This window comes from Loxodonta africana, chromosome 21, assembly GCF_030014295.1.
Source record: "Loxodonta africana isolate mLoxAfr1 chromosome 21, mLoxAfr1.hap2, whole genome shotgun sequence".
Taxonomy (NCBI): Eukaryota; Metazoa; Chordata; class Mammalia; order Proboscidea; family Elephantidae; genus Loxodonta; species Loxodonta africana.
In genome coordinates, this window is record NC_087362.1 from 40,296,784 (window position 1) to 40,321,497 (window position 24,714).

The 24,714-nt window shown below is 43.1% G+C and overlaps 1 protein-coding gene across 1 annotated transcript in view; it reads right to left on the reverse strand.

The window, feature by feature from the left end:
- Window positions 1-24,714, reverse strand: part of VAT1L (vesicle amine transport 1 like) — a 187,548-nt gene that overhangs the window by 82,395 nt on the left and 80,439 nt on the right. Inside the window, exons 4-7 of the mRNA XM_003418096.4 lie at window positions 23,082-23,224; window positions 12,196-12,299; window positions 8,097-8,152; window positions 3,718-3,912 (exon numbers count right to left, since the gene is read on the reverse strand). Of these exons, the coding sequence (XP_003418144.1) occupies window positions 3,718-3,912; window positions 8,097-8,152; window positions 12,196-12,299; window positions 23,082-23,224 (498 nt within the window). The remainder of the gene's footprint in view (window positions 1-3,717; window positions 3,913-8,096; window positions 8,153-12,195; window positions 12,300-23,081; window positions 23,225-24,714) is intronic.

The window sequence follows — 24,714 nt, forward strand, 5'->3', positions numbered from 1 at the left end:
ACATTTGGTTAGCAGCTGTAGCTCTTAACAATTATGCACCAGGGTTTCCAGTGGAAGGGTAAAAACCAAACCAAACCCAGTACTGTCGAGTCAATTCCGACCCATAGTGACCCTACAGGACAGAGCAGAACTTCCCCATAGAGTTTCCAAGGAGCGCCTGGAGGATTCAAACTGCTACCCGTTTGGTTAGCAGCCGTAGCACTTAACCACTACACCACCGGGGTTCCTAACTCCTTTATTTGGCTGGTGGATATCTCATCCCGCATCTTCATTTAAAGCAATGATTCTCAACAGGCGGAGGTTTTGCATCTCCCTCTCCCTAAGGGACATGGGACTGTGGTTGTTAAAACTAGGAGGAAGGAGGTACTACTGGCATCTAGTGAGTAGAGGCCAGAGATGCTGCTAAACGTCCTACAATGCACAAGACAGCCTCCACCACAAAGAATTATCTGATACATGTCAATATTGCCAAGGTTGAGAAACCCTGTCTTAAGGTAATATCTTCTTTTAGTATAGCTTGTTCATTTATTTATTTATTCAACAAGTATTTATTGTCAAACATAGAACATATCCAAGTAGCCATTGTTCTGTGTGTTGGTGAAGTCATTAATTCACTCACGTAATAAATATTTATGGAGTCCCTACTCTGTGCTGGAGCCCTGGTGACACAGTGGTTAAGCACTCAGCTGCTAATTGAAAGGCTGGCAGTTCGAACCCACCAGCTGCTCCACAGGAGAAAGGTGTGACGGTCTGCTTCCTTAAAAAGATTTACAGCCTCGGAAACCTTATGGGGCAGTTCTACTCCATCCTGTAAGGTCACTTTGAGTCGGAATTGATTCAACGGCAATGGGTTTTTTTTTGGTTTACTCTGTGACAGAATAACGTAGTCAGGATCTATCCTCACATAGGGTTTACATTCTGGTGGAAAGGAGACAAGACTTTAAACAAGTCAACAAATGAATGAACAAGATAAATTCAACCAGTGATAAATATAATGGTTGGAGGAGATCCCTGGGTAGTGCAAATGGTTCCTGTTGCTTGGCTGCTGACCAAAAGGTTGGAGATTCAAATCCATCCACAGGCACCTCAGAAGAAAGGCCTGGCAATCTAATTCTGAAAAATCAGCCACTGAAAACCCTATGGAGCACAGTTCTACTCTGATACACATGGGGTCACCATGCGTCAGAATCAGCTTGATGGTAAGTGGACTGGTTTTAGAGGGAGAGAGAATAGCCAAAGGGGTAAAAATTGGATCTTGGGGGAGTGAAAAAAGTTTTACTCTTTTTTATGTATAAAGCACAAATATACATACAGCACACAGATATATAATGAATGTATCTATGGTATTAAAATTTCATAGAGGGATGATTAGGAAAAAATATCTAAAAAGGCTCTTTTCATGGGGGATGGATTAGAGAAAAAGGTCTAAAAACTGTGGGGAGCAATAATGAAATCAAGAAAGATTGAGAAACACTGTAAACTAAGTCCCCCTACTTATTCACCAACACATTCTAATTTATCCAAACACTTATCACAATTGGCAAATACCCTGCTAATTTTTCTTCACTTCAGTATTTTTCTGCCCCTCCCTTGCCCTCTGAATGTAAACTCCATAAGGGCCAGGAATCTTGCCCATTTCTTCACCACTGAATCCTCAGTTATCTGTACAGTGCTAGATATATAGTGGCTACTCAATAAATATTTGGTGATTCCATTACCATTAATATGGTAACCCCGTTGCTGTCAACTCAAATTCCAATTCATAGCAATCCTATAGGACAAAGTAGAACTGCCCCGCAGGGTTTCCAAGGCTGTAAATCTTTCCAGAAGCAGACTGTTCCATCTTTCTGTGCGCAGTGGCTGGAGAGTTGGAACCGACCACCAGCGTTTTGGTTAGCAGCTGAGCACTTAACCACTGCATTACCATGGTAGAAACACCTATTGCTTCAAGGACCCACTGGGCCAACTGGACCCCTCTTGAATTTCAATGCTTAAGTGTACCCAGATTTGCTGGATCCATTTGGGCACTGAATTTAATTTCTGCTCATGGAGCCCAGGTGGCACAGTGGTTAAGAGCTTAGCTGCTAACCAAGTGGCCTGCAGTTCGAATCCACCAGCTACTCCTTGGAAACCCTATGGGGCAGTTCTACTCTGTCCTACAGGGTTGCTATGAGTTGGAATCAACTTGACGGCAAATTCACCCCTTAGCCCTCGCCTCGACTATTCCCAGTTTTCTCTCTTCATGGTCCATCAAGAACTTGGTAACTATGCAGTCAGCCCTTCCCTCTTCCACTGAGATACTAGGGTGAATAGCATATGGACATCTGACACATTAAATTAAAAATATTTTTAAGAAAATTATAATGATAGGCCAATCTTGGAAATTACACAACAGAAGGCATACACGATTGTTTGATTTGATTTAGCAAGAAATTGAATCACAATGATCGTTTACAACAGAAGAAAGGCTGAAAGGAAGCAAACTAAAATGGTAACAATGTTATTCATTTCTGGAATGTGGACTCAGCTTATTTTCTCCTTATGGTTTTGGTTAATTTAGAAATTGTTCCTATAAGAAACAAGGTTTTTTGGTGGTTGGATTTTTTAAGACCATCCATGATAACAAATTGTCAGAGAGGATTATATAGGTCACTCACGGGCTACAGATTCAGGATCAGTTCTACCTGATTACATAGTGACCCCCAAAAGGCTTTTTTGGGGGGTTTCTGTGCTTAGAGAAGCCATCAGATTTTGGCCAACGTAGTCAATTTCTGGCAAATATCACCAGCTTTAGTGCTAGGAGGCCAGCTACTTTCTGTTCCATAGAACTTAGGGTTTATGGATTTTTTTCAAAGGTGTCCATATATCCCCAAAAAGCACAATAAAGGCACTTAAATTCCAATGTACCTCACCTCCATGAAAATTTTTTTCAGGGGGCTCATGGCTCCCTGAAGCTAAGGTTACAAATCCCTGACTTAGAAGGGTTTCTTAAATGCTTTCTAAAACCCAGGCCATATGTCTTAGTTTTCTCCTGTGTACAGCTACTATGAATGACTTCCCAAATACCCAAACCTTGCCTTATCTTGGAGAATTTTCTAGACCCTGCCTCCTCCTAGCAAGTCCTATCTGAGCCAATACAACCAGTCTATGCTTCAATATCCTTAGAAGGTTACCTGAAGGGTTCTTCATATTTTTGTGACCAAAGGATGCTTTTAAATACTAACATTTTTGGCAGATCACTTAAAGAAAAGACACAATCCAACATTCGGCTCAACAATTCAGCAATGATTACAACATCCATCATGACAACTAACAATGTCTTGCGTAGACTCAAATCATTTGGGGTTAGCACACAAATAATTTCAGCTCTGAGCCACTGTCTACCTGACCCATGATCTCATACATGCACAAGGCAACAGTGTTCATGACCCTGAAACTATGTATATGTTCTCTTTGACCAAGGTGAATTTTACACATCCCTCAAAATCTGGTGGCCTACTTGGGGAGGGCTCATGGCACGCAGGCGTGGTGAGACCTGTAGTTTGACGTTACGTAAAAAAGCATTTCTTACATCTAAAACCCTATACTATAAGACAATGACTCTTAAAACAAACAAACTTAGAGAAAAATCATTTAATAAGAGGTTGTGTCTGGTTGCCCAAACATACCTGAACAAAAAAGAAAAGGTTATTTGGTTGAGGAAAACACCATTCTTACCTCCTCCAGGGCCCATAAGGAGTCAACCACAGGCTTGATCTTCTTCTGATTGTAGAGCCCTATAAGTTTGTCCACCACTCCTCGGATGAGGCCTGCACGGCCCTGTTTGAAGAGCAGATTTAAAAGAGAAAACCCCGCAATGACTTTGTTCTCTTCATACAGCTTGATGGGATTCACTTTCTCCACCTGCCACCACTGGAAGAAGAGATGGCACCAGGTTACAAGGAACCAAACATTAATATTATCAGTGAATATTAATATTATCAGCCAATATTATCAGCGAATACAGGGGGAGGAAGAAGCTACAGTTGGGCAGATTCCAGCTGACCAACAGTTAGCTCTTGCTGGGCTATTTTTTTAAGCCCAACAATTATGGAATTATTAATTTTTCCATAATTGCTATGAATACATGGGAGTCAGTGATGGTTGAGAGAAGCTCAGGATCTAGGTGGGAGACAGAGCGCTTTACAAAAACAATGACTAGGCCACTTGTAATGGAAATACTAAGGTGTAGTTTTAGGATCATTGGCTATGGGGCTAAACCATTGGAGGTTGAATCCTGGTTCCACTACTTGCTTGCCATTACTCTTTGTGCCTCAGCATTCTCAAATGGCTAAGTGGTGTGATATTGCCTCTGAGATTTCCTGGTAGAACTATGTGTAAATCACTAGGCTGGGCTTAATAAACAATGGTGGTTGTAATGGGTTGATGAAGGGAGTAGAGCAGCAGAGAAGTTACAAAGGTTGGTGGGGACAGAATGTAGTGATAGATTCTGACTATGGGACCAGCTCCCTAAAGGCGTTAACAAGGCTAAACCTGGAGACAGAGGTAGAAGCCCATCAGATAAAGAAAAATAGGGAAATGTAACATAGGAAGGAATGGCATGCAGGAGTGATGAAGCCAGAGTGTTGGGACTAAGTCAATGGTTGTCAACGGGGGGCAATTATGCCTTCCCTGTCATGTGTATATGGTAATATGTGGAGATATTTTTGGTTGTGATGACTGGGGGAGGAGAGGGTGCTAAGGGCATCTAGTGGGTAGAGGCCAGGTACACTGCTAAACATCCTACAATGCTCAGGACAGCCCCTCACAACAATTAGCCAGCCCAAATGTCAATGGCACCAGGGTCGTGAAGCCCCGGTCTAAAGAATTCCTGAGTGGGATAAATGTGGCTGGTAAACGCGGCTGTCTCTTTTCAGGCCCTCATCTCCCCCGAGACACCAAAGTAAGTAAATAATCCATCGACAACCTACAGAAATGTTGGTCCATTTGTTTTGTTCTAATTTAATTTCTTTCCCTTTGGTTCTGGCTATAGCTTAGAAATTCAAACTTCCAGTCTCTGGAGAAGAGGTGGAATGCTTCATATTAGTGTTAATACAGAAGGCAAAGAGGAATGCAATCAGCAATTACGAACATTTATAATATGTGTGTTATCAGTGTTTATTTATATCCTGCTTCTTCCTGAAAAAGACTGAAGAGGCTCACAATAATAAAAGGTTTTTTTTTTTTTTTTTTTTAATGTAGGAAAATAATGTTGCTGGGAAAATAAGTGTGGGGAAGACAGGTTGAAGACAGGAATGAGGAAAATTCTTTCCCAAGGTACATTCCAGGAGAGCCTGAGGGCTGACTCAACAAGAGCAATACTTTTGGCCATGGGCTATTTGCCATCAAAAACAAGGCAGAAAATATGTAATTATTTAACTTGATTTTCAGAATATCTGCAACACCTCAATGAACGTCTGTGGAATACATGCTTGCTGAATCTACAGCTGCCACACAGTTGTGGTTAAGAGAGTTTTGGAGCTGAGTCCCAGCTCTGCTACTTACTAGCTGTGTGACTTTAGGCAAGTCTTAACCTCTCTGTGCCTCAGTTTCCTCACTGGATCTCATGGGGTCATCCTGAGGAGTAATGTATTAAAAGAAAGAAAGTGCTTAGGAGAGTGTCTGACAAATAGGAAATCAAAGAACCCAAACCCGTTGCTGTTGAGTTGATTTCAACTCATAGTGACCCTATAGGACAGAGTAGAACTGCCCCATGGGGTTTCCAAGGAGCAGCTGGTGGATCTGAACTGCTGACCTTTTGGTTACCAGCCGTAGCTCTTAACCACTATGCCACCAGGGTTTCTGAGCTTTTAGAAGTGCTCTGGAAACCCTGGTGGCATGGTGGTTAAGTGCTACAGTTCGAATCCACCAGGTGCTCCTTGGAAACTCTATGGGGCAGTTCTACTCTGTCCTATAGGGTTGCTATGAGTCAGAATCGACTCGATGGCACTAGGTTCGGTTTTGGTTTTTTCTATAAATGTTAACTTCTTTTATTGGCACCTTAAGCCAGGAAGCGTGCATTTCATTTAGTGAATAAGCTCTCTGGATCAGGAGTAAGACTGACCGCTAAACGTTAGCTTCACCTGTTAATTACATCATTGTTATAGTCTGAAAGCAAAGGGCACATTTGACAAAGAGGAAGCACTGGATCTGCAGGAGTTTTAAGGTAGAGGGCAGTTAAGACAGCTGAGCACAAAAGCCCCGCGTGGGTCCAAATATGCCTCTAATTTCTAAGCCTCTCTTGAATGTAGAGCAGACAATTCCTTTCCAGGTCCTTCCAGAACAAATCATCATTCCATTCCTTAGCATGAAAGATGCCCCCTCTCTAATTCACTTCTAACTGACCTACTAACATTGGACCATTGAAAAACAAAGTCTTCATCCTGGACCTGCAGCTACAATGCATTCTGGTAATTGGCGCCTCTGTTTCAGGCAGGGGACTTTCAGCCTCCATCCTGGCTGTTTTTATGAATGCCTTCATCAAACGTGGACACACTGCAATTTTTTCGTTAACACTGTGTTGTGATTGTGCATTTAGGGAAGAAAGGGAAAACACTTCTTACAGTTGTATGTAATTTGGGATCAATTTGGTTACCCACAGCAGTCTGTCAGCATCCTGTTAATTACAGCCACAGCAACAGAACGGCTGTGAGTGGTACAAAGCCTATCTTAAAGAGACGCTCCAGACAGCACTCTTCCTTGCCCAGTCACCTTTCTGGCTCCGACTATAGAGACTGTAGTTGAGATAATTCTGAACCTGGATCTTACAGCTCACATGCAAAGAGAGGTTCTTTAATTCTAGTCTCACAAAGGCAGGGAGTACTATCCATTCCAGAATGCAGGAATGTTCAGTGGGGAGAACTTTTGGGAGCCAGTGTTGGCACTCAGGGTGCACTGGAAGACCCCATAGTGCTGCATTTAGAATGAATTCCAACCCCTTACCACAGCTTTCTCTGACCACCCTGTTCAAAATGCCTCTGCCCCATCACCCTGCATTTATCTCCTTCAGAAATTTTATAACCATTTATAGTCATGTTATTCATATGTTTTATTTATTCTGGGTTTGGCCCTGATGCACACAGTAGTTAAGTGTTCAGCTGCTAACCAACAGGTTGGCAGTTTGAATCTACCAGCTGCTCCCCGGAAACCCTATGGGGCAGTGCTACTCTGTCCTGTAGGGTTGCTATGAGCAGGAATCAACTCGAAAACAGCAATGGGTTTGTTTCTCTCATTAGAATGTAAACACCATGAGGGCCAAAAGTGCACCTATCTCCTTTACTGTGAGGCCCCAGTGCCTGGCATGGTGCCAAAGAGGAAGTGCTCAGAAAATGCTTGTAAAGTGAATGAATCAATTCTACACTGGCCGCAAAAAGGCTGGAGTAGGGATAAAAGCAAGCACTTAGGAGAGGCAGCAAGTCCCTGATGTGGCGGGATGAAAATTAACATCCCAGCCCAACTAGCTTAATTCTAGCAAGTGGAGCTCTAGGAGAGAATGTCATTCTAAGTTCCTAGTAGGGTAAATGCCCAGGGACGTGACTTCTCAACAGATCAAGTAAGCATCATATTCAGACCCTGATTATCTAAGATATTGATCACCAACTTGTCTGCGTCTAAACATCACCTAAGGAGCTTGTTAAAATTGTACGACCCCCTGCCCTCCTGCCCAGAGACAGTTAATAGATTAGGGATGCTGAGGAATCTCAAGTATCCCAGAGACCAGGCCAGGAAGTGGACAAATAAAAAATTGGCCTTCCCCCAGGGCAAATAAAATGCACCATCACTAAGTTCATTTTTGACCAATGATTAAAAACTCCAACACTCATAATCTCTGTCAAGCTTCACTGACACTCCCACCTCTCTGCTTCATTTAGATCAAAGCTGCCCAGTCATAGCTCTGCCCACTTGCCATGGAGCAGGGCAGGAACGTAGGCTTCATGGCAAATGAATGATGCAGATGAAGGACAAACAAGATTAGGTCAATGAATCTAAGAAGGAAGAGCTCACAACATGCAGACTGATGCACCACCACAGCACACTGGCCACGCACAGATACTTACTGATTTTGCAAAGCTAAAGAAGCTCTTGGTCTCCCCGGTCACCATGTTGGATGAACCTGCAAATGGAAGATTCCCAGATCAGCTACTACTGATGAAAATCAACATTTCTTGTTACTCAAGGAAGAGTGGCAGTTGCTTGGTCCAAAACTGGCAAGAGCTTAAAAAGAATTTAATCTAGCCTTGGAAAAATGATGGAAGTGAAGGGTGGTACTATTTGATTATTTTAGCTAGGTGTCACTGGATCAAAGAGAAAGTAATGTTTCTGAAGGTGAGCATTTCATTACTTTGGGAAATGGGGCATGTAGCAAAAAAGATCGTTTGTGATTTAGACCACCATTTTAATAAAATGATAAGCTGCTGAAATGTCTTTTTGGTTCTGTTCTTGGTCACTGAGAAGTCCTATGTGAGCCTACTTTATATATCTGAATTCAAGTCTCAGGCAAATGATGGGTCTGGGGCTCTGACATGGGCTGGAATTTTGGGAGCTGGGGCTGGCCACTTGGGTGGGGAGGAGGGTGAGTTAGAATTTAGATGGAGAGAAAAAAAATGAGCTCAGAAGAAGGCAAGTGAAAGGGAAGACAGGTTCAGAAACCAAGGAAATGGTGTGACTAACACCTCATCTCCAAAGATGTCTCGTTGTTTCTGTGAGTTTCCGCTGGGTAGATTCCAATTCGCAGGGACCCCATGTGTGCAGAGTAGAATTGCTCCACAGGATTTTCAAGGCTGTGACCTTTGAGAAGCACATGGCCAGGCCTGTCTCCTGAGGCACCTCTGGGGTGGGTTCAAACCAACAACCTTTCGGTTAGCAGTCTAGCGCTTAACCATGTGCGTCAACCAGGGACTCCTGAATATGTCTATGCAGAGAGGTAAAAGCCAGCTGAGACAAATAGTGTGAGAAATTGGGATTTGTGAATTGGAAGAATCAGTATTCAGAGGGTGGGTGAGGGATGGAATTGGGAAAGATCCCCTAAGATGCTCAAGTAGCTAGAAAAGATTCTTTCATGGGTTATCTTTTGGGGTACAAGAGAGCTCTTATCAGTGCTAGGAACATTCAGATGCCATATCGATGCCTTTTCAACAAATCCTTCTCAGAGTATTGTTATTTAAAAAAAAAAAAATTACATCGTTTAAACTTAATTAGCTGGCTCAAGTAAGCTAGTAGGCAGTAGGTAAACCAGTGTTTCTGATTTACGGAGTGAGGACTCAGACATCTCAGTACCAGGCTCCAATTGCTTAGTAATCGAACAATCAATATAATAAATTAGACACTTGTAAGCTAATCAAGTTTAATTCCATCAATATGACACCCTGGAACTGAAGCAAAAATAGAATTTCTGGTAAATAGGTAAGTAAATAAGGATGAATAAATCACCATCTGTATTTACTCACTGGAGCCCTGGTGCTGCAGTGGTTAAGAGCTCGGCTGCTAACCAAAAGGCTGGCAGTTCGAATCCACCAGCTGCTCCTTGAAAACCCTATGGGGCAGTTCTGCTCTGACCTGTAGGTTCGCTATGAGTCAGAACCAACTCGACAGCAATGGGGATTTACTCGCGTTAGCCATATCCAATATTCCTACATAGTGCACTGACTCTCATACCGTCTGTTCTCAGTTATTTTCATAGTAATTGTCATCATCAGTATCATTATCCATCCGCAAGGACTCCCAAATATGTGGCCACTACTGAAAATACCTGAACACTCCAGCAATGGAATATTGACCCACTCCTCTGGCTCCCTCAACTTTCTTTGTCATCTAATGATGACAAAGAAATTCTTGAATATTCATACCCCTCAAATATCTCTTTGATAAGTTCATCAGTTAATAACATGGAAAATGAGTAAGTTTTCCCTGTGTTATCTAGAGTTAAGGCTCAATTTTCTGTTGTACCTAAAGAGGACAGTGTTGCCGAGAATCTCAAACACCGGTTAACCCCAAAATCATTTGGCTTTGGAATGTGATGTTTAGCTTCAGATATACCTTTTTGATTTTGTGAAAACCAATATTTAAATTAGCTTGCATGCGTCTTAGCTTCTTAGTGCTGCTATAACAGAAATATCACAAGTAGGTGACTTTAACAATCAGAAATTTACCTTCTCACAGTTTAGGAGGCTAGAAGTATGAATTCCAGGCACTGGCTCTAGGGAAAGGCTTTCTCTATCTGCTTTGGGGGAAAATCCTTGTCTCTTTCAACTTCTCTTCCTTGGTCCCTTGATGATCTTTACATGGTATCAATCTTTCTCCATTTGTGTTTCCTGTTTCTGTGCTTAATCTGCTTTTTATATCTCAAAAGTGACACACGCTACACTGATATGGCATCATTATCATAACAAAGAAAACCCTATTCCCAAATGGGATTACATCTATACATTTTTTAGGGGGACACAATTCAATCCATAACACATGCCTAGGGCAGAAGAAAAGAAGAGGGAAGGGTGGCTCTTGAGACAATTATGCTAGGAAAAACCTGTTCCCAAATGTCTTTCATAAATTCCCCCACACGCAAGGATGTTGAAGTGGAAGTAGAAGCAGGTAGAACCAGACATGTGCTCCATCTGTCCAGGGCTTCTGTCTTGACTGGGACACAAAGGGGTGGTTTAGAGGAAGGGGAGTCTGTATTTGCAACTGCATCTTTAATGGGTGAAGAACCTCCATAAAACCCCCTATATCCTGGCTACTCTTTTCTGTCCTTCTGTGAGCCCTTCATTCCCTCATTTTCTTTTTTTTATTATATAATTTTTTTAAATTTATATACATTTATGGATATAGAGATGTATTAAAATTTTCTGGAAGGACACCCAAGAAACTGTTAACTTTGGATATCTTGGAATCTTTGGATAAAGAGATTGAAGATGGGATGAGAGAATTACACTTTCATTTTATACCTTTTGGTCTGTTCACTCTTTTGTAATTTGTGTTATTGTTAGGGGCTGTCGAGTCGATTTTGACTCATTGTGACCCCATGTGACAGAGTAGGAACGTCCCATAAGTTTTTTTTTTTTTAAATTTTTATTAAGCTTCAAGTGAACATTTACCATTCCAATCAGTTTGTCACATGTAGGTTTACATACATCTTACTCCCTTCTCCCACTTGCTCTCCCCCTGTTGAGTCAGCCCTTACAGTCTCTCGTTTCGTGCCAATTTTACCATCTTCCCTCTCTCTCTATCTTCCCATCCCCCCTCCAGTCAAGAGTTGCCAACACACTCTCCCGTGTCCACCTGATTTAATTAGCTCACTCTTCATCAGTATCTCTCTCCCCTCAACTGACCAGTCCTTTTCATGCCTGATGATTTGTCTTCGGGGATGGTTCCTGTCCTGTGCCATCAGAAGTTCTGGGGAGCATTGTCTCTGGGATTCCTCTAGTCGCAATCATACCATTAGGTGTGGTCTTTTAATGAGAATTTGGGGTCTGCATCCCATTGGTCTCCTGCTCCCTCAGGAGTTGTCTGTTGTGTTCCCTGACAGGGCAGACATCGATTGTGGCCGGGCACCAACTAGTTCTTCTGGTCTCAGGATAATGTAGGTCTCTGGTTCAAGTGGCCCTTTCTGTCTCTTGGGTTCTTAGTTGTCGTGTGACCTTGGTGTTCTTCCTTTGCCTTTGCTCCCGGTGGGTTGAGACCAATTAATGTATTTTAGATGGCTGCTTGTTGGCATTTAGGACCCCAGGTGCCACAATTCAAAGTGGGATGCAGAGTGTTTTCATAATAGAATTGTTTTGCCCATTGACTTAGAAGTCCCCTCAAACCAAGTTCCCCAGCCCCCAGATTCCCTCATTTTCTGAACTTCCTTTGAAACCATTCATACCTTCCACCTACATCACCTTCTATGGGTCAAGTCCCTTAATGGTTCTATCTATCTTGGTGACATTGATTTGGCCTTGTTTTACCTCTTTTGAAATCAGAAATATTCATAGGGGTCAGTAGACACACATGTTATTTTTATAATTTAAAACAACGAACAATATTATAGAAAACATGAAAAAAATTAAATGCCTCTAATCCCACTACCCACCACATTTCATTGTTCAGGACTTTTGTCTGTAGACACATGCATAGTGTTCCCTGTTGTTGGCCATGTTCCTGCTTCTCTGTAGCACTCACCATATAAAATGTAGGTTCCCAGTGGTTTCAGAAGGCTGAGACCTTTTCCAGTGTTGTCCCCACAGAGGCAATCCAAAACAATGTCCACACCTTCAGCAGAAATTCTAGATGGTAAAGAGACAAAGCAAAGTACTATAAGCTGTCAGGGGCAAAACTTCCAATCCCTTTCCCTTCTACATCATATTACCTTACTCCCAGAATCAGGAACAGTCAGAGCTCCAAGAGTAGGATTAAATAAGCAAAGCCTGGGAGGTAGATTTACCCTCCCAGGTCCAACTGTAAAAATTTCACAAAGCTTGAAGCAATTAGGAATCTGGCTGGTGGCTGATATCAGGAACCACCCTGGGGTAGGGCAAAGAGCAGGGACAACAGATCAGATAGTCTGAGTTTGTGTCTAGCCACCTCCCTCACTTTCTCTGAGCCATCATGCCCTAAATACAGCCTGCTGCAAAGGCTTATCTAAAGTGATCAGCTTCGCTTCCAGCCTCGTAAAGCACTATCTGCACCGGTGTGTCCTCTAAAGCCCCACCTGTAAGTTCAGAACCAGAGAATTAAGACACTGTAGGCCAGTGGATCTCAATCCTGAGTGTGTATTGAAATCATAATTACATTACGAGCAGAGAGGGCCAAATTCAATGGTTTCTAGGTCTGCATTCTCCTGCTGTTGTAAATCCCTGCGGGTTTAAAAAACAAACACAAATAGCCTGAGCTCTGGGATTTTTTTGGGCCAAATTTGGCAGCAAGATATTTTGAAATTGCTGATTCAAAACTTTTGTGTCTTTCCTTCCTTTGTCCCCAACCCCTTGTCCCTTCATTGTGAATGCCACCTCTTCACTTCCCACACACACGGATCAGTGAGGAATTGCTGGAGTAGTGGTAGGTTTCCAACGCAGTCATTACTGGGAGAGAAACCCTTCTACCTTGCCAGAAATTAATTCCTCTTTATTGTGACCTTCATTTCCAGTGGGACCTAGGCTCTCTACTCAGTTCTTCTCTTTGTGAATGACCTTTTCTCTGAGAACTCATCTGTGCAACAGGTTTAACCATTACCTTTGTGCTTGTGATGAGGGGATGAGACACTTCAGAGTGTCCACTGCAGTGCCTGGCATAGTAGGCTTTGCACAACATGCCTAGCACACTGCCTAGAAGAGTAGGCTTCACACAACGTGTCAAGCACTGTAGGCTTCTCACTGAGGGTTGAGCACAGTGCCTGGTACACAGTGGACTTTGCACAGGATTCTGAGCACAGTGCCCAGTAGGCTTTTCACAGCAGGTTGAGGAAGTACCCAGCACACAGTAGGCTTCTTACAGGGGCATGGGCACAGTACCTGACACACAGTAGGCCTCTCACAGCAGATTGAATGCAGTGCCCAGTGCACAGTAGGCTTTTCAGAGCAGGTTAACCACAGTGCCTGGCATATAGTAGGCGTTTCACAGATGGCTGAGCACAGTACCTGGCACATAGTAGGCTTCTCACAGCAGGTTAACCACAGTGCCTGGCATACGGTAGGCATCTCACAGAGGGCTGAGCACAGTCCCTGGGGTTGCACCTTACTATGTGCCAGGCATTGTGCTAAGCACTGAGGATGCAGAAAAGGAGAAGCTAGATATGATCCCTGCCTTTTCTGGGCTTACACTCGTCTGCCTCGCCTATGCTTGGGACCTGTAGACTCGAATCACTTGGACAAGTAGCAGATCCCCCTGCAGTGTGATTGTATTCTTTCCTCTGTGGACTTTGTGCTTCTTTGGCACAGGGACTGTTTCTCATCTCCATTCCCCCAATTTTCAGAGCCCTGTCATAGGAGTCACTCAGCAGATGCTTGAAGGGTGTGGGTTTTTCACTCACCCAAGCTCCAGTCCTCCTTCTCCTTGGCCTGCTGAACACATCTTCTAAATATCTACCCTCATGCTACATTTATCTTGTTTGAAGGAAATCATTACAACTACTGTTGCTTGTCATCTTGGCATTCCCTATAGTCATTCAGTGACCATGTCTTGTTCTCCTTCAAAATGCCTTTTGGCTCTTGTCTTGGCCTTGCCACTTCTCTTGTTTGGTTCCCCTGATTCTGGCTGTCCCTTCTCCCCTCCATCTTGTGCACTCTGGTCAGATCAATGTTTTCTAAACTCACTTTTCATAATGCTCTTAACTGCCTTCAAATCTACAAAGGACTCCATGTTTCTGACATAATCCAACTTTAACCCCATTTAAGGACTTTCAAGAGCTTCATCAATTGAACTCAGTGGTTCTCAACTGGGAGTGATTTTTCCCCTCTCCACCCCAGGGCATTTTGCAATGTCTGAAGACATTTGTGGCTGTCACAACTTGGGGAGTGCTACTGATATCTAAAGGCAATGGTGAGTCAGTGGTAGAATTCTCTCCTTTCATGCGGGAGACCCAGATTCAATTCCCAGCCAATGTACCTCATGTGCAGCCAGGATTGCATGTTGCTATAATGCTGAACAGGTTTTAGCGAGCTTCCATACTAAGATGGACTAAGAGGAAAAGCCTGGAAATCAGCCAATGAAAACCCTATGTATCACAATGGACTCATCATGCGGATGGCACAGGCGGTAATCAACAACTGACATCTACTAGATAGAGGCCAAGGATGCTGCTAAATGTTCTACAACATACAGGACAGCCTCTCACTACAAAGCATTATCGGGGCCAAAATATCAATAGTGCTGAGATGAGAAGCCCTGGCCTGCCCCTCCTCTAACTATCCATGCATCTCACACTACCTGGCATCCCATAATAGGCACAGCCTGGCTTCCTCACTGCTCATGAACAAGCACTCCCGACTGCCTTTTGTGAGAGCAAGTGTAGGTGGCAGACAAAGCACAAACTGCAACCAGAAAGGTCCGGGTGAGTCCTGCCACTTGTAGCCCTGGGCAGTTGCTTAACGAGGCTGAGCCTCAACTTCCTCCTCTGTAAAATAAGGACAATATCGATCTTATGAGATTTATAAGGAATGGAGGAAAGCTCCTTTGCGATCTTGGGCCTCCATTTAGACACCGCTTACTTGTGTTCCTCTAGCACCAAGCACTTTCAAAGCAGGGCACTGACCTCACTGTCTTGCACTTACCTGTGTAGCCGGCTGTCTCCTCGATGGATTGGATGCTCCAGATCACAGGGGCTGTGCTTATCCTGTTCATCATTGTGCCTTTGGTGCCCAGTCCATTGTATAGCGATAGCTAGCTGCCATTAAGTCAGCTCTGGCTCATGACAACTTTATGTACAACAGAACAAAATTTTGCACAGTCTTGCATCATCCTCACTGTCACTGGCACATTCGAGTCCATCACTGGAGCTACTGTGCCGAGCCATCTCACTGAAGGTCTGCCTCACCCTTACTGGCCTTCTACTTCACCAAACATGTCCTCTTCTAACGACTGATCTCTCCTGATGACACGTCCAAAGCAAGAGAGTTGGACAATATTCTGCTGTGATCCATAAGGTTTTCATTGCCTGATTTTTCGGAAATCACCAGCCCTTTCTTCCTAGTCTATCTTAATCTAGAAGCTCTTCTGAATCCTTTCCACAGTGGGTGACTCTGCTGGTATTTGAAATACTAGTGGCATAGTTTCCAGCATCACAGCAGCACACAAGCCACCATAGTATGACAAACTGACAGACCATTGCAGGCATCACTAATACTTGTTAAATAAATGAATGTCTACAAAAATACTATGTAGTAAAAAAAAAAGAAAGTGTTAGATTTTTAGGAGGCAGTTTTTTACACCTTTATTGAAATATAACTGACACAATATATTGCACATATTTTAAATGTACAATTTGATGAGTTTTGACATGTGTATACATCTGTGAAACCGCCACAACAATCAAGATAATAAACATATCCATCACACCCAAAAGTTTCCTTACCTCCCTTTGTAAACCAAGAGGAGTTTTGTAGAGTAGAAAGTTTACAGAATGGCATGCCCTGAAGCCAAATCTGGTCCTAAGCTTCAGTTTCTCATCTGTAAAATGAGGTTAGATACTTGAAGAAGTATCTAAGGTACACAGGAAACCGTGTCAGCAGAGGCCTTAGCACAGTGCCTGGCATCTATCGGAGAGGAGCTCAACAAAGTGTGTTGTTGTTGTGTGCCCTCGAATCGGTTTCGGCTCATAGTAACCCCGTGCGACAGAGTACAACTGCCCTACCTGGTTTTCTAGGCCGTAATCTTTACAAGTGCAGATGGCCAGGTCTTTTTCCCACGGAGCTGCTGGGTGGGTTCAAGCCACCAACCTTTTGGTTAGCAGCTGAGCACTTCACTGTTGCGCCACCAGAGCTCCTTCAACAAAGTGTGCGTGCTATTATTTGCCCTGCCCTGTCTCTGCTCCCCTTGCCTGCCTGGGACTCACCCCCACTTCCCTTTACCTACTGAAATTGTGCCCATCCTTAGGTGCTGTCCACCTTGGCCTCTATGACCTTTCTCTCCTCTTTATTTTTAAAGCCCTTACAGACAGATGCATACCATTCAAGACTGCTATGTCTTTTGCTTGGTTTCACCTGCAGTCATTCCTCTCCTTCAATAAAGAAAGAGGGCAAGTGATGTAAAGGTCTGTGTCATAAATACTTCTCTAGCCCTGGTGGCACAGTGGTTAACAGCTCGGCTGCCAACCAAAAGGTCGGCAGTTCGAATCCACCGACCACTCCCTGGAAACCCTATGGGGGCAGCTCTACTCTGTCTTATATGGTTGCCATGGGTTGGAACTGACTCAATGGCAACGGGTTTGGTTTCTTTTATTCCCTTTACAGTTCTAGTAAAGGCTGAAACATGTTTAAAAGAGGCTTACCAAATGACTGGTTTATAAAAGAGTTTTCATCTAAAGATACTAATTTTTTTCTAGTTTTCCACACACACAGCAGCATAACGATATCAGTGATCCAAAAACGAAGAAGACTCCCTCAGAACTCCACTTCCATTGCAAAGTGGCAGTCTGATTTTCTTCTCTCTCCTTTCATTTTATGCCCGTGTGCACTGATGATCCATACAAAGCTGCGACTGCAGTGTAGACGGAATCTGGCATTCTGCTTTTCTTGATAACAGGCTACCGTGGACATTTTTTTTTTTTTCATTTTGTGACACGGTATTTGTAATTATCATTTTTTAGGGGCATAATACGTAGACGTGTGGGTGTACCCTAATCTACTGAATGTTTTGCTTCTGTTGACAGTGGAGGCCGGCTCTGGTTTTTCACTACTGCAGACGATGCTGTAATTCACCTGTCAACAACCACTGGGCAATGCAATGAAGCAGAAGCAGTGCCTGGCTCTGCAACAGGCAGCTTTGTACCTGTTGCTTTTATCTTCTTCTGGATTCTTTCCTAGGATAGGGTTAGTAGGATAGAGGGTATCAGCATACTTGTGGTTTCCTGGTCATTTGAAGTCTAATTCCAGGGTCTCTACATAAAAACACAATGAATTCTTGGAAGTTACATTTGAACGAAGGTGGTGGGGAGGTGAGTCTCAGTTGACATTGCCTTCTGCTCTCCTGACATGAGTAGAAATCACTGATTCAGGGGGTCAATGCAGCAGGTCAAGCATATTGAGGGGAGGAGGGGATGGAGCAGCAATATGGGCAGGAGCCTCCTGGTTATGGGCTGTCACCTTTTCAGAAGACCTGTCACCTTTTCAGAAGACCTGTCACCTCTCGACCCTTCTCCCACCACTCCCCACATCATACTTCCTCCAGCTGCACTGGCTTCCTTTCATATTCTTGAATTTACCAAGCTTTTCCTGACCCTGGGCACCCCTGGGTGGCACAAACGTTAATGCACTGAATCAAAGAGGTTGACAGTTTGAGTCTGCCCAGAGGCACCTCAGAAGAAACACTTGGTGATCTACTTCCAAAAATCAGCTATTGAAAATCCTTTGGAGCACAGCTCTACTCTGACACACATGGGGTCGCCATGAGTTGGAGTCAAGTGGTTAACATGGCTTGGCTACTAACCAAAAAGGTGGAGCTTTGTGTCTACCCAAAGGTACTTGAGAAGAAAGGCCTGGTGATCTACTTTAGAAAAATCAGTCATTTTTCGGGGGTGGGTCTTAGCACACGCCATTCTTTCTAGTTAGAAACGCTTTTCCCTTGGCCATTTTCTCATCCTTCAATTCTCAGCCAAAATCTTGCTCTTTGATGGAAGACTTGTCTGATTATGCTCACTGGAACCCTTCATTTCTCTGCCACAGGATGTTTCTAAAGTCTAAATCAATTAATTCCTTTTATACCTTTTTTTTTAAATTTCTGACCCACACCCCCCACCACATTCCAAGCTCCAGGAGGACAGCGACTCTCAAGGTTGTTGGACGCCCCACTCAAGTACAGTGCCTGGTCCCTCACAGACACTCAATACATACTGAGTGGGTGTGACGATGCATGTGTCATAAGCCTTGGTGGCACAGTGGTTAAGCACTCAGCTGCTAACCAAAACGTTGGTGGTTCAAAGCCACCAGCCACTCCACAGGAGAAAGACATGGCAGTCTGCTTCTATAAAGATTTATAGCTTTGGAAACCCTGTGGGGCAGTTCTACTGTGTACAACGGGGTTGCTATGAGTCAGAAACAACTCAACAGCAACGGGTTTGGTTTTTACTTTACAATTGAGCACTAGAAAATGAAAATACAGCAACCTTGGCTCTGGGGCATCCCTGCATTCCTTCTGGAGCTGTGAGGGACACAGACTCTGAGAATCAGCCAGAGCCCTGAGCAGCAGCAGGGGTGGGGGACACAAAGCACCTCAAACTGTAGCAACCGCTGGGTTTTTCATTGTGTTCTCTGTGTTGACACACACATGGCCAACAGCTTCAGGTACACAGGTGGAATGTGGATCAGGTTATAAAGCAATGTTCCCCCAGGGAAATGGCAACAACAGTGGACGGACCGCTCTGCCTCCTGCTTCCCCGTCCCATCCATCCTCTACACCCTGCCAGTGATTGCTCAAATCTCAAATCTGACCACGTCTCCACCTTAATCCTGCGGTGGGTCTTGATCATGCTCAGGTTGGCATCACATTGCCCAGCTTGCTGGACAATCTCTTGATGTGCGTTTGACACCTGTCTCTTGCTCAGTCTCACTTTATGCCCTCAGATGTCCCTTTGCCAGTATCCACAATTGGATCAGACAACCAGGCACCCCTGGTCTCGGATCCCATGATGCTTTCTTGCAGTTCTTCCAGCCTCTGAGGCACCTCCATTCCTCAATATATATGCAGAGGATGTTCCGTCTTCCTAGAGTACTGCCTGACACCGCTCTTCTTCATAAAGTTAACATCTGTTCATGCTTCACCCTTCCGAGAGGCATTATTCCATAGTAAAAGCATAGGTTCCAAAGTCAGAATACCTGGTTTGAATGCAATTTCCATACCACCTGTGTCAAGCCTACCTGGGCACATGGCTAGACATTTCACAGCTTCCTTTCAGTTGAGTGTGGCCAAGGACTTGAATGCTAGCCAATAAAATATGAGCAGGGACTGGCCCATTAAAACCTCCCATGCAGATCTCATACACAGAAAACACTAAAGAATCCTCAAGAAAACTGCTGAAACTAATAGAAGAGTTCAGCAGAGTATCAGGATACAAGATAAACATACAAAAATCAGTTGGATTCCTCTACACCAACAAAAAGAACACTGAAGAGGAAATCACCAAATCAATACCATTTACAGTAGCCCCCAAGAAGACAAAATACTTACGGATAAATCTTCCCGGGACATAAAAGACCTATACAAAGAAAACTACAAGACACTACTGCAAGAAACCAAAAGAGACCTACATAAGTGGAAAAACATACCTTGCTCATGGATAGGAAGACTTAACATTGTAAAAATGTCTATTCTACCAAAAGCCATCTATAGATACAAAGCAATTCCAACCCAAATTCCAATGACATTTTTTTAATAAGATGGAGAAACAAATCACCAACTTAATACGGAAGGGAACGAGGCCCCGGATAAGTAAAGCATGACTGAAAAAGCACTATCTGATTCTGGAACCTATCATACAGCCACAGTAGTCAAAACAGCCTGGTGCTGGTACAACAACAGATACATAGACTAATGGAACAGAATTAAGAATCCAGACATAAATCCATCCACATACGAACAGCTGATATTTGACAAAGGCCCGAAGTCAGTTAAATGGGGAAAAGACAGTCTTTTTAATAAATGGTGCTGGCATAACTGGATATCCACCTGCAAAAAAATGAAACAAGACCCATACCTCACTCCATGCACAAAAACAAACTCAAAATGGATCAAAGACCTAAATATAAAAACTAAAACAATAAAGATCATGGAAAGAAAAAATAAGGACAATGCTAGGAGCCCTAATACTTGGCATAAACAGTATACAAAACATTACTAACAATGCAGAAGAGAAACTAGATAACTGGCAGCTCCTAAAAATCAAACACCTATGCTCATCCAAAGACTTCACCAAAAGAGTAAAAAGACTACCTACAGACTGGGAAAAAGTTTTTAGCTATGACATTTCCAATCAGCGCCTGATCTCTAAAATCTACATGATACTGCAAAAACAACTACAAAAAGACAAATAACCCAATTAGAAAATGGGCAAAGGATGTGAACAGGAACTTCACTAAAGAAGACATTCAGGTAGCTAACGGATACATGAGGAAATGCTCACGATCATTAGCCATTAGAAGAATGCAAATCAAAACTACAATAAGACTCAATCTCACTCCAAAAAGGCTGGCATTAATCCAAAAAACACAAAATAATAAATGTTGGAGAGGTTGTGGAGGGACTGGAACACTTATGCACTGATGGTAGAAATGTAAAATGGTATAACCACTTTGGAAATCGATCTGGCACTTCCTTAAAAAGCTAGAAATAGAACTACCATATGATCCAGCAATCCCACTCCTTGGAATATATCCTAGGGAAATAAGAGCCTTTACACGAACAGATACATGCACACCCATGTTCATCACAGCACTGTTTAAAAAAAGCAAAAAGATGGAAGCAACCAGGGTGCCCATCAATGGATGAATAGATAAATAAATTATGGTATAGTCACACAATGGAATAAAAAAAATGATGAATCTGTGAAACATTTCATAACATGGGGGAATCTGGAAGGCATTATGCTGAGTGAAATTAGTCAGTTGCAAAACGACAAATATTGTATGAGACCACTATTATAAGAACTGAAAAAACAATTTAAACAGAGAAGAAAATATTCTTTTATGGTTATGCGAGTGGGGAGGGATGGATGGAGGGAGGGAGGGAGGAAGGGAGTGGGGTTTTCACTAATTAGGTAGCAGATAAGGACTATTTTAGGTGAAGGGCAATACAACACACAATACAGGAGAGGTCAGTACAACTGGACTAAACGAAAAGCAAAGAAGTCTCCTGAATAAACTGAACGCTTCGAAGGCCAGTGTAGCAGGAGCGAGAGTTTGGGGACCACGGTTTCAGGGGACATCTAAGTCAATTGGCATAATAAAATCTATTAAGAAAACACTCTGCTTCCCACTTTGGAGAGTGGCGTCTGGGGTCTTAAACGCTAGAAAGCAGCCATCTAAGATACATCAATTGGTCTCAACCCACCTGGAGTAAAGGAGAATGAACACCAAAGACACAAGGTGGTTATTAGCCCGAGAGACAGAAAGGGCCACATAAACCAGAGACTACATCAGCCTGAGACCAGAAAAGCCAGATGGTGCCTGGTTACAACCGATCACTGCCCTGACAGGGAACACAACAGAGAACTCCTGATGGAGCAGGGGAGCAGTGGGATGCAGACCTCAAATTCTTGTAAAAAGACCAGATTTAATGGCCTGACTGAGACTAGAAGGACCCCAGAGGTCATGGTCCCCAGACCTTCTGTTAGCCCAAGACAGGAACCATTCCCAAAGCCAACTCTTCAGACAGAGATTGGACTGGACTATGGGATAGACAATGATACTGGTGAAGAGTGAGCTTCTCAGATCAAGTAGACACATGAGACTATGTGGGGAGCTCCTGCCTGAAGAAGAGATGAGAGGGCAGACGGGGTTAGAAGCTGGCCGAATGGACACAAAAATAGAGAGTGGAGGGAAGGAGTGTACTGTCTCATTGGAGGGAGAGCAACTAGGAGTATATAGTAAGGTGTATATAAGCTTTTGTATGAGAGACTGACTTGGTTTGTAAACTTTCACTGAAAGCACAATAAAAATTAAAAAACAAAACAAAAAAACTTCCCATGCATGACCCTCCATGCTCTTTTCGCATCTGGCAGCTAGAAGCAAAGGACCATAAGACCCAAAAGAACAGTAAACCATAAGATGAAAGTAGCTTGGGTCCCTGAATCTCCTTATGGAAAGTCACCCACCAAACATCCACCTTGGGCTATTATGTGAATGAACAAGAAGTAAACTTCTGGGTGCTCAGACAGTGTTACAGCAGCTAGTATAACCTTAACTGATACATTAGGTTTGCAAGTTGTTTAACTGTTCTTTGCCTCAGTTTGATCCTGTGTGACATGGTGATAATAATAGGGCTGTTGAGAGGATTAAATGAGTTAATAGATGTAAAGTATCTGGCACAGACAATTGTCCAATATAGTACTGAAAGATGAGCCCCCTAGGTTGGAAGCATTCAAAATACACAGTGGCCACAACATTAGACTCAAGCATACCAATGATCATGAATAATGGCACAGGACTGGGCAACATTTTGTTCCATTGTATATGGGGTCGGCATGAGTCAGAGCCAACTCTACATCTAACAACAACTCAGCACAGAGCCTAGTAATACTAAGCCCCCAACATATGTTTACTATTATCATCACTATTAATAGCCCTCCTCTAAGTGAATACCACTGTTTTTCAGAAAGAGAAGAGCCAGGGCCTATGTGATGTTCGTTAGAACAAGCACCTTACCTTTTTACTTCTTGCACATAGTCTGCATTTCTGTCAAATAGGTGGGTCACAGAGTCTTTGATTGCTTCATGCTTGAAAGTAGAAGCTGTTCCAAAGACAGTCACATTTGGGATGGTGGAACACAGCTGAGCCACAGCTTGGCCCTGGAAGGGAAATACAATAGATAAGTCACACATGAGAACCACCATCCAACAGCCTGGCTTGCAGGGTATAGAACAGAGCTTCTCAACCTCAGAACTATGGTTATTTTTTAGGCTGGATAAGTCTATGTGGTCGAGGGTTATCCTGTACATTGCAGAATTTTTAGCAGCATCCCTGGTATCTACTCATTAATTCCAGTAGCATCCTCCAGCTGTGACAACCAAAGATGTCACCAGACATTGCCAAGCGTCTCCTGGGGAAAAACATCACCCCTGGTTGAGAACCACTGATGTAGAGGAAAGTCTATGGGCATAAGAGTCAGGTACATCCCAAGTACCAAGACTTAACAGCATTCCTTAAATTAACCACACTGAGTCTTAGGTTCCTCATCTATTAACTGGCATTAATGGTAGCATTAATGGTACCTATCCTAAAGGGTTTGGTTTTTTTTGGTTTTGTATCCTAAAGGGATCTTGGGGGAATGTCTTAGTTTGGATTGCCCGAAAGCAAACCCTGAGACAAGAATTTAAGTGTAAGTACTTTATTTGGAAGGTAATCTCAGGAAATACCAATGTGAGGAAGTAGAACAGAAAAGGGAGGCAGCCAGTAAAGAGTATGCTATCAAACCTGTTTCCACTGTGGGCAGCTGGAGCTCAACCCCTCTGGGGAACTGTGTGAGTGAGCATAGAACACACCTCAGACTTATCCCACCCAAGAGGCAAGAGCTTCTACAGAAGTAACTCTTGTATACCTCTGGCTTGTCGTTATGAACCAAGCAGCCTTCAGTGTTCCCATGGCCAGACAGAAGCCCTCAGTGAGCAGCCTTTAGTGTGATGAGGTGAGTGCCGAGAAGATGCGGCATACCTGACAGCATCATAACACTTAACAGGTACTCAATAAATCTCAATTATATATCTCTCTCAGTGTCTTATCATATCCAGGGCTGAGATGTCTAGGCACATGAAGAAAAGGTCAGTACATGAATTTGAAATATTTAATGATCCAGGAGAAATCACAAATGCAGTTAGGAATATATCCTTTATCAATACGGTAGAAATTTGAGTCATTGGAAAAAACACTGTGATCATGTGCATTTAGAAACCTTCCAGTAAAATCCAATCTTCAGGTAATTAAGATGCATTCTAAAACCAAGCACTATTTCTTTCCGGTGTTTACAACTGCCATTTCAAGGGGGGAAATTATTCTACCAAAGTCATCTGAGGTATTAATTTTGGCCTATTGCCTTATTTACATGTCTTCATGTTGGTGGACTAAATCAGGTTGGCAGGTCAATTTATGGAAATGTTATCTTCCCACCAGCTGCAATTAAAGGCCTTACTGAGAAAATCATAAAATGTCAGAGTTGGCAGATCATCCAATTACCCCCTCCCTATGACTGTCTTATAGATAAGGGGAAGGAGACTCAGAAAGGTTAAGGTCACTCAATTTTCCAGAGGCCGATGTGAGATGCAAAGCAAGGTTTTCTGACTTC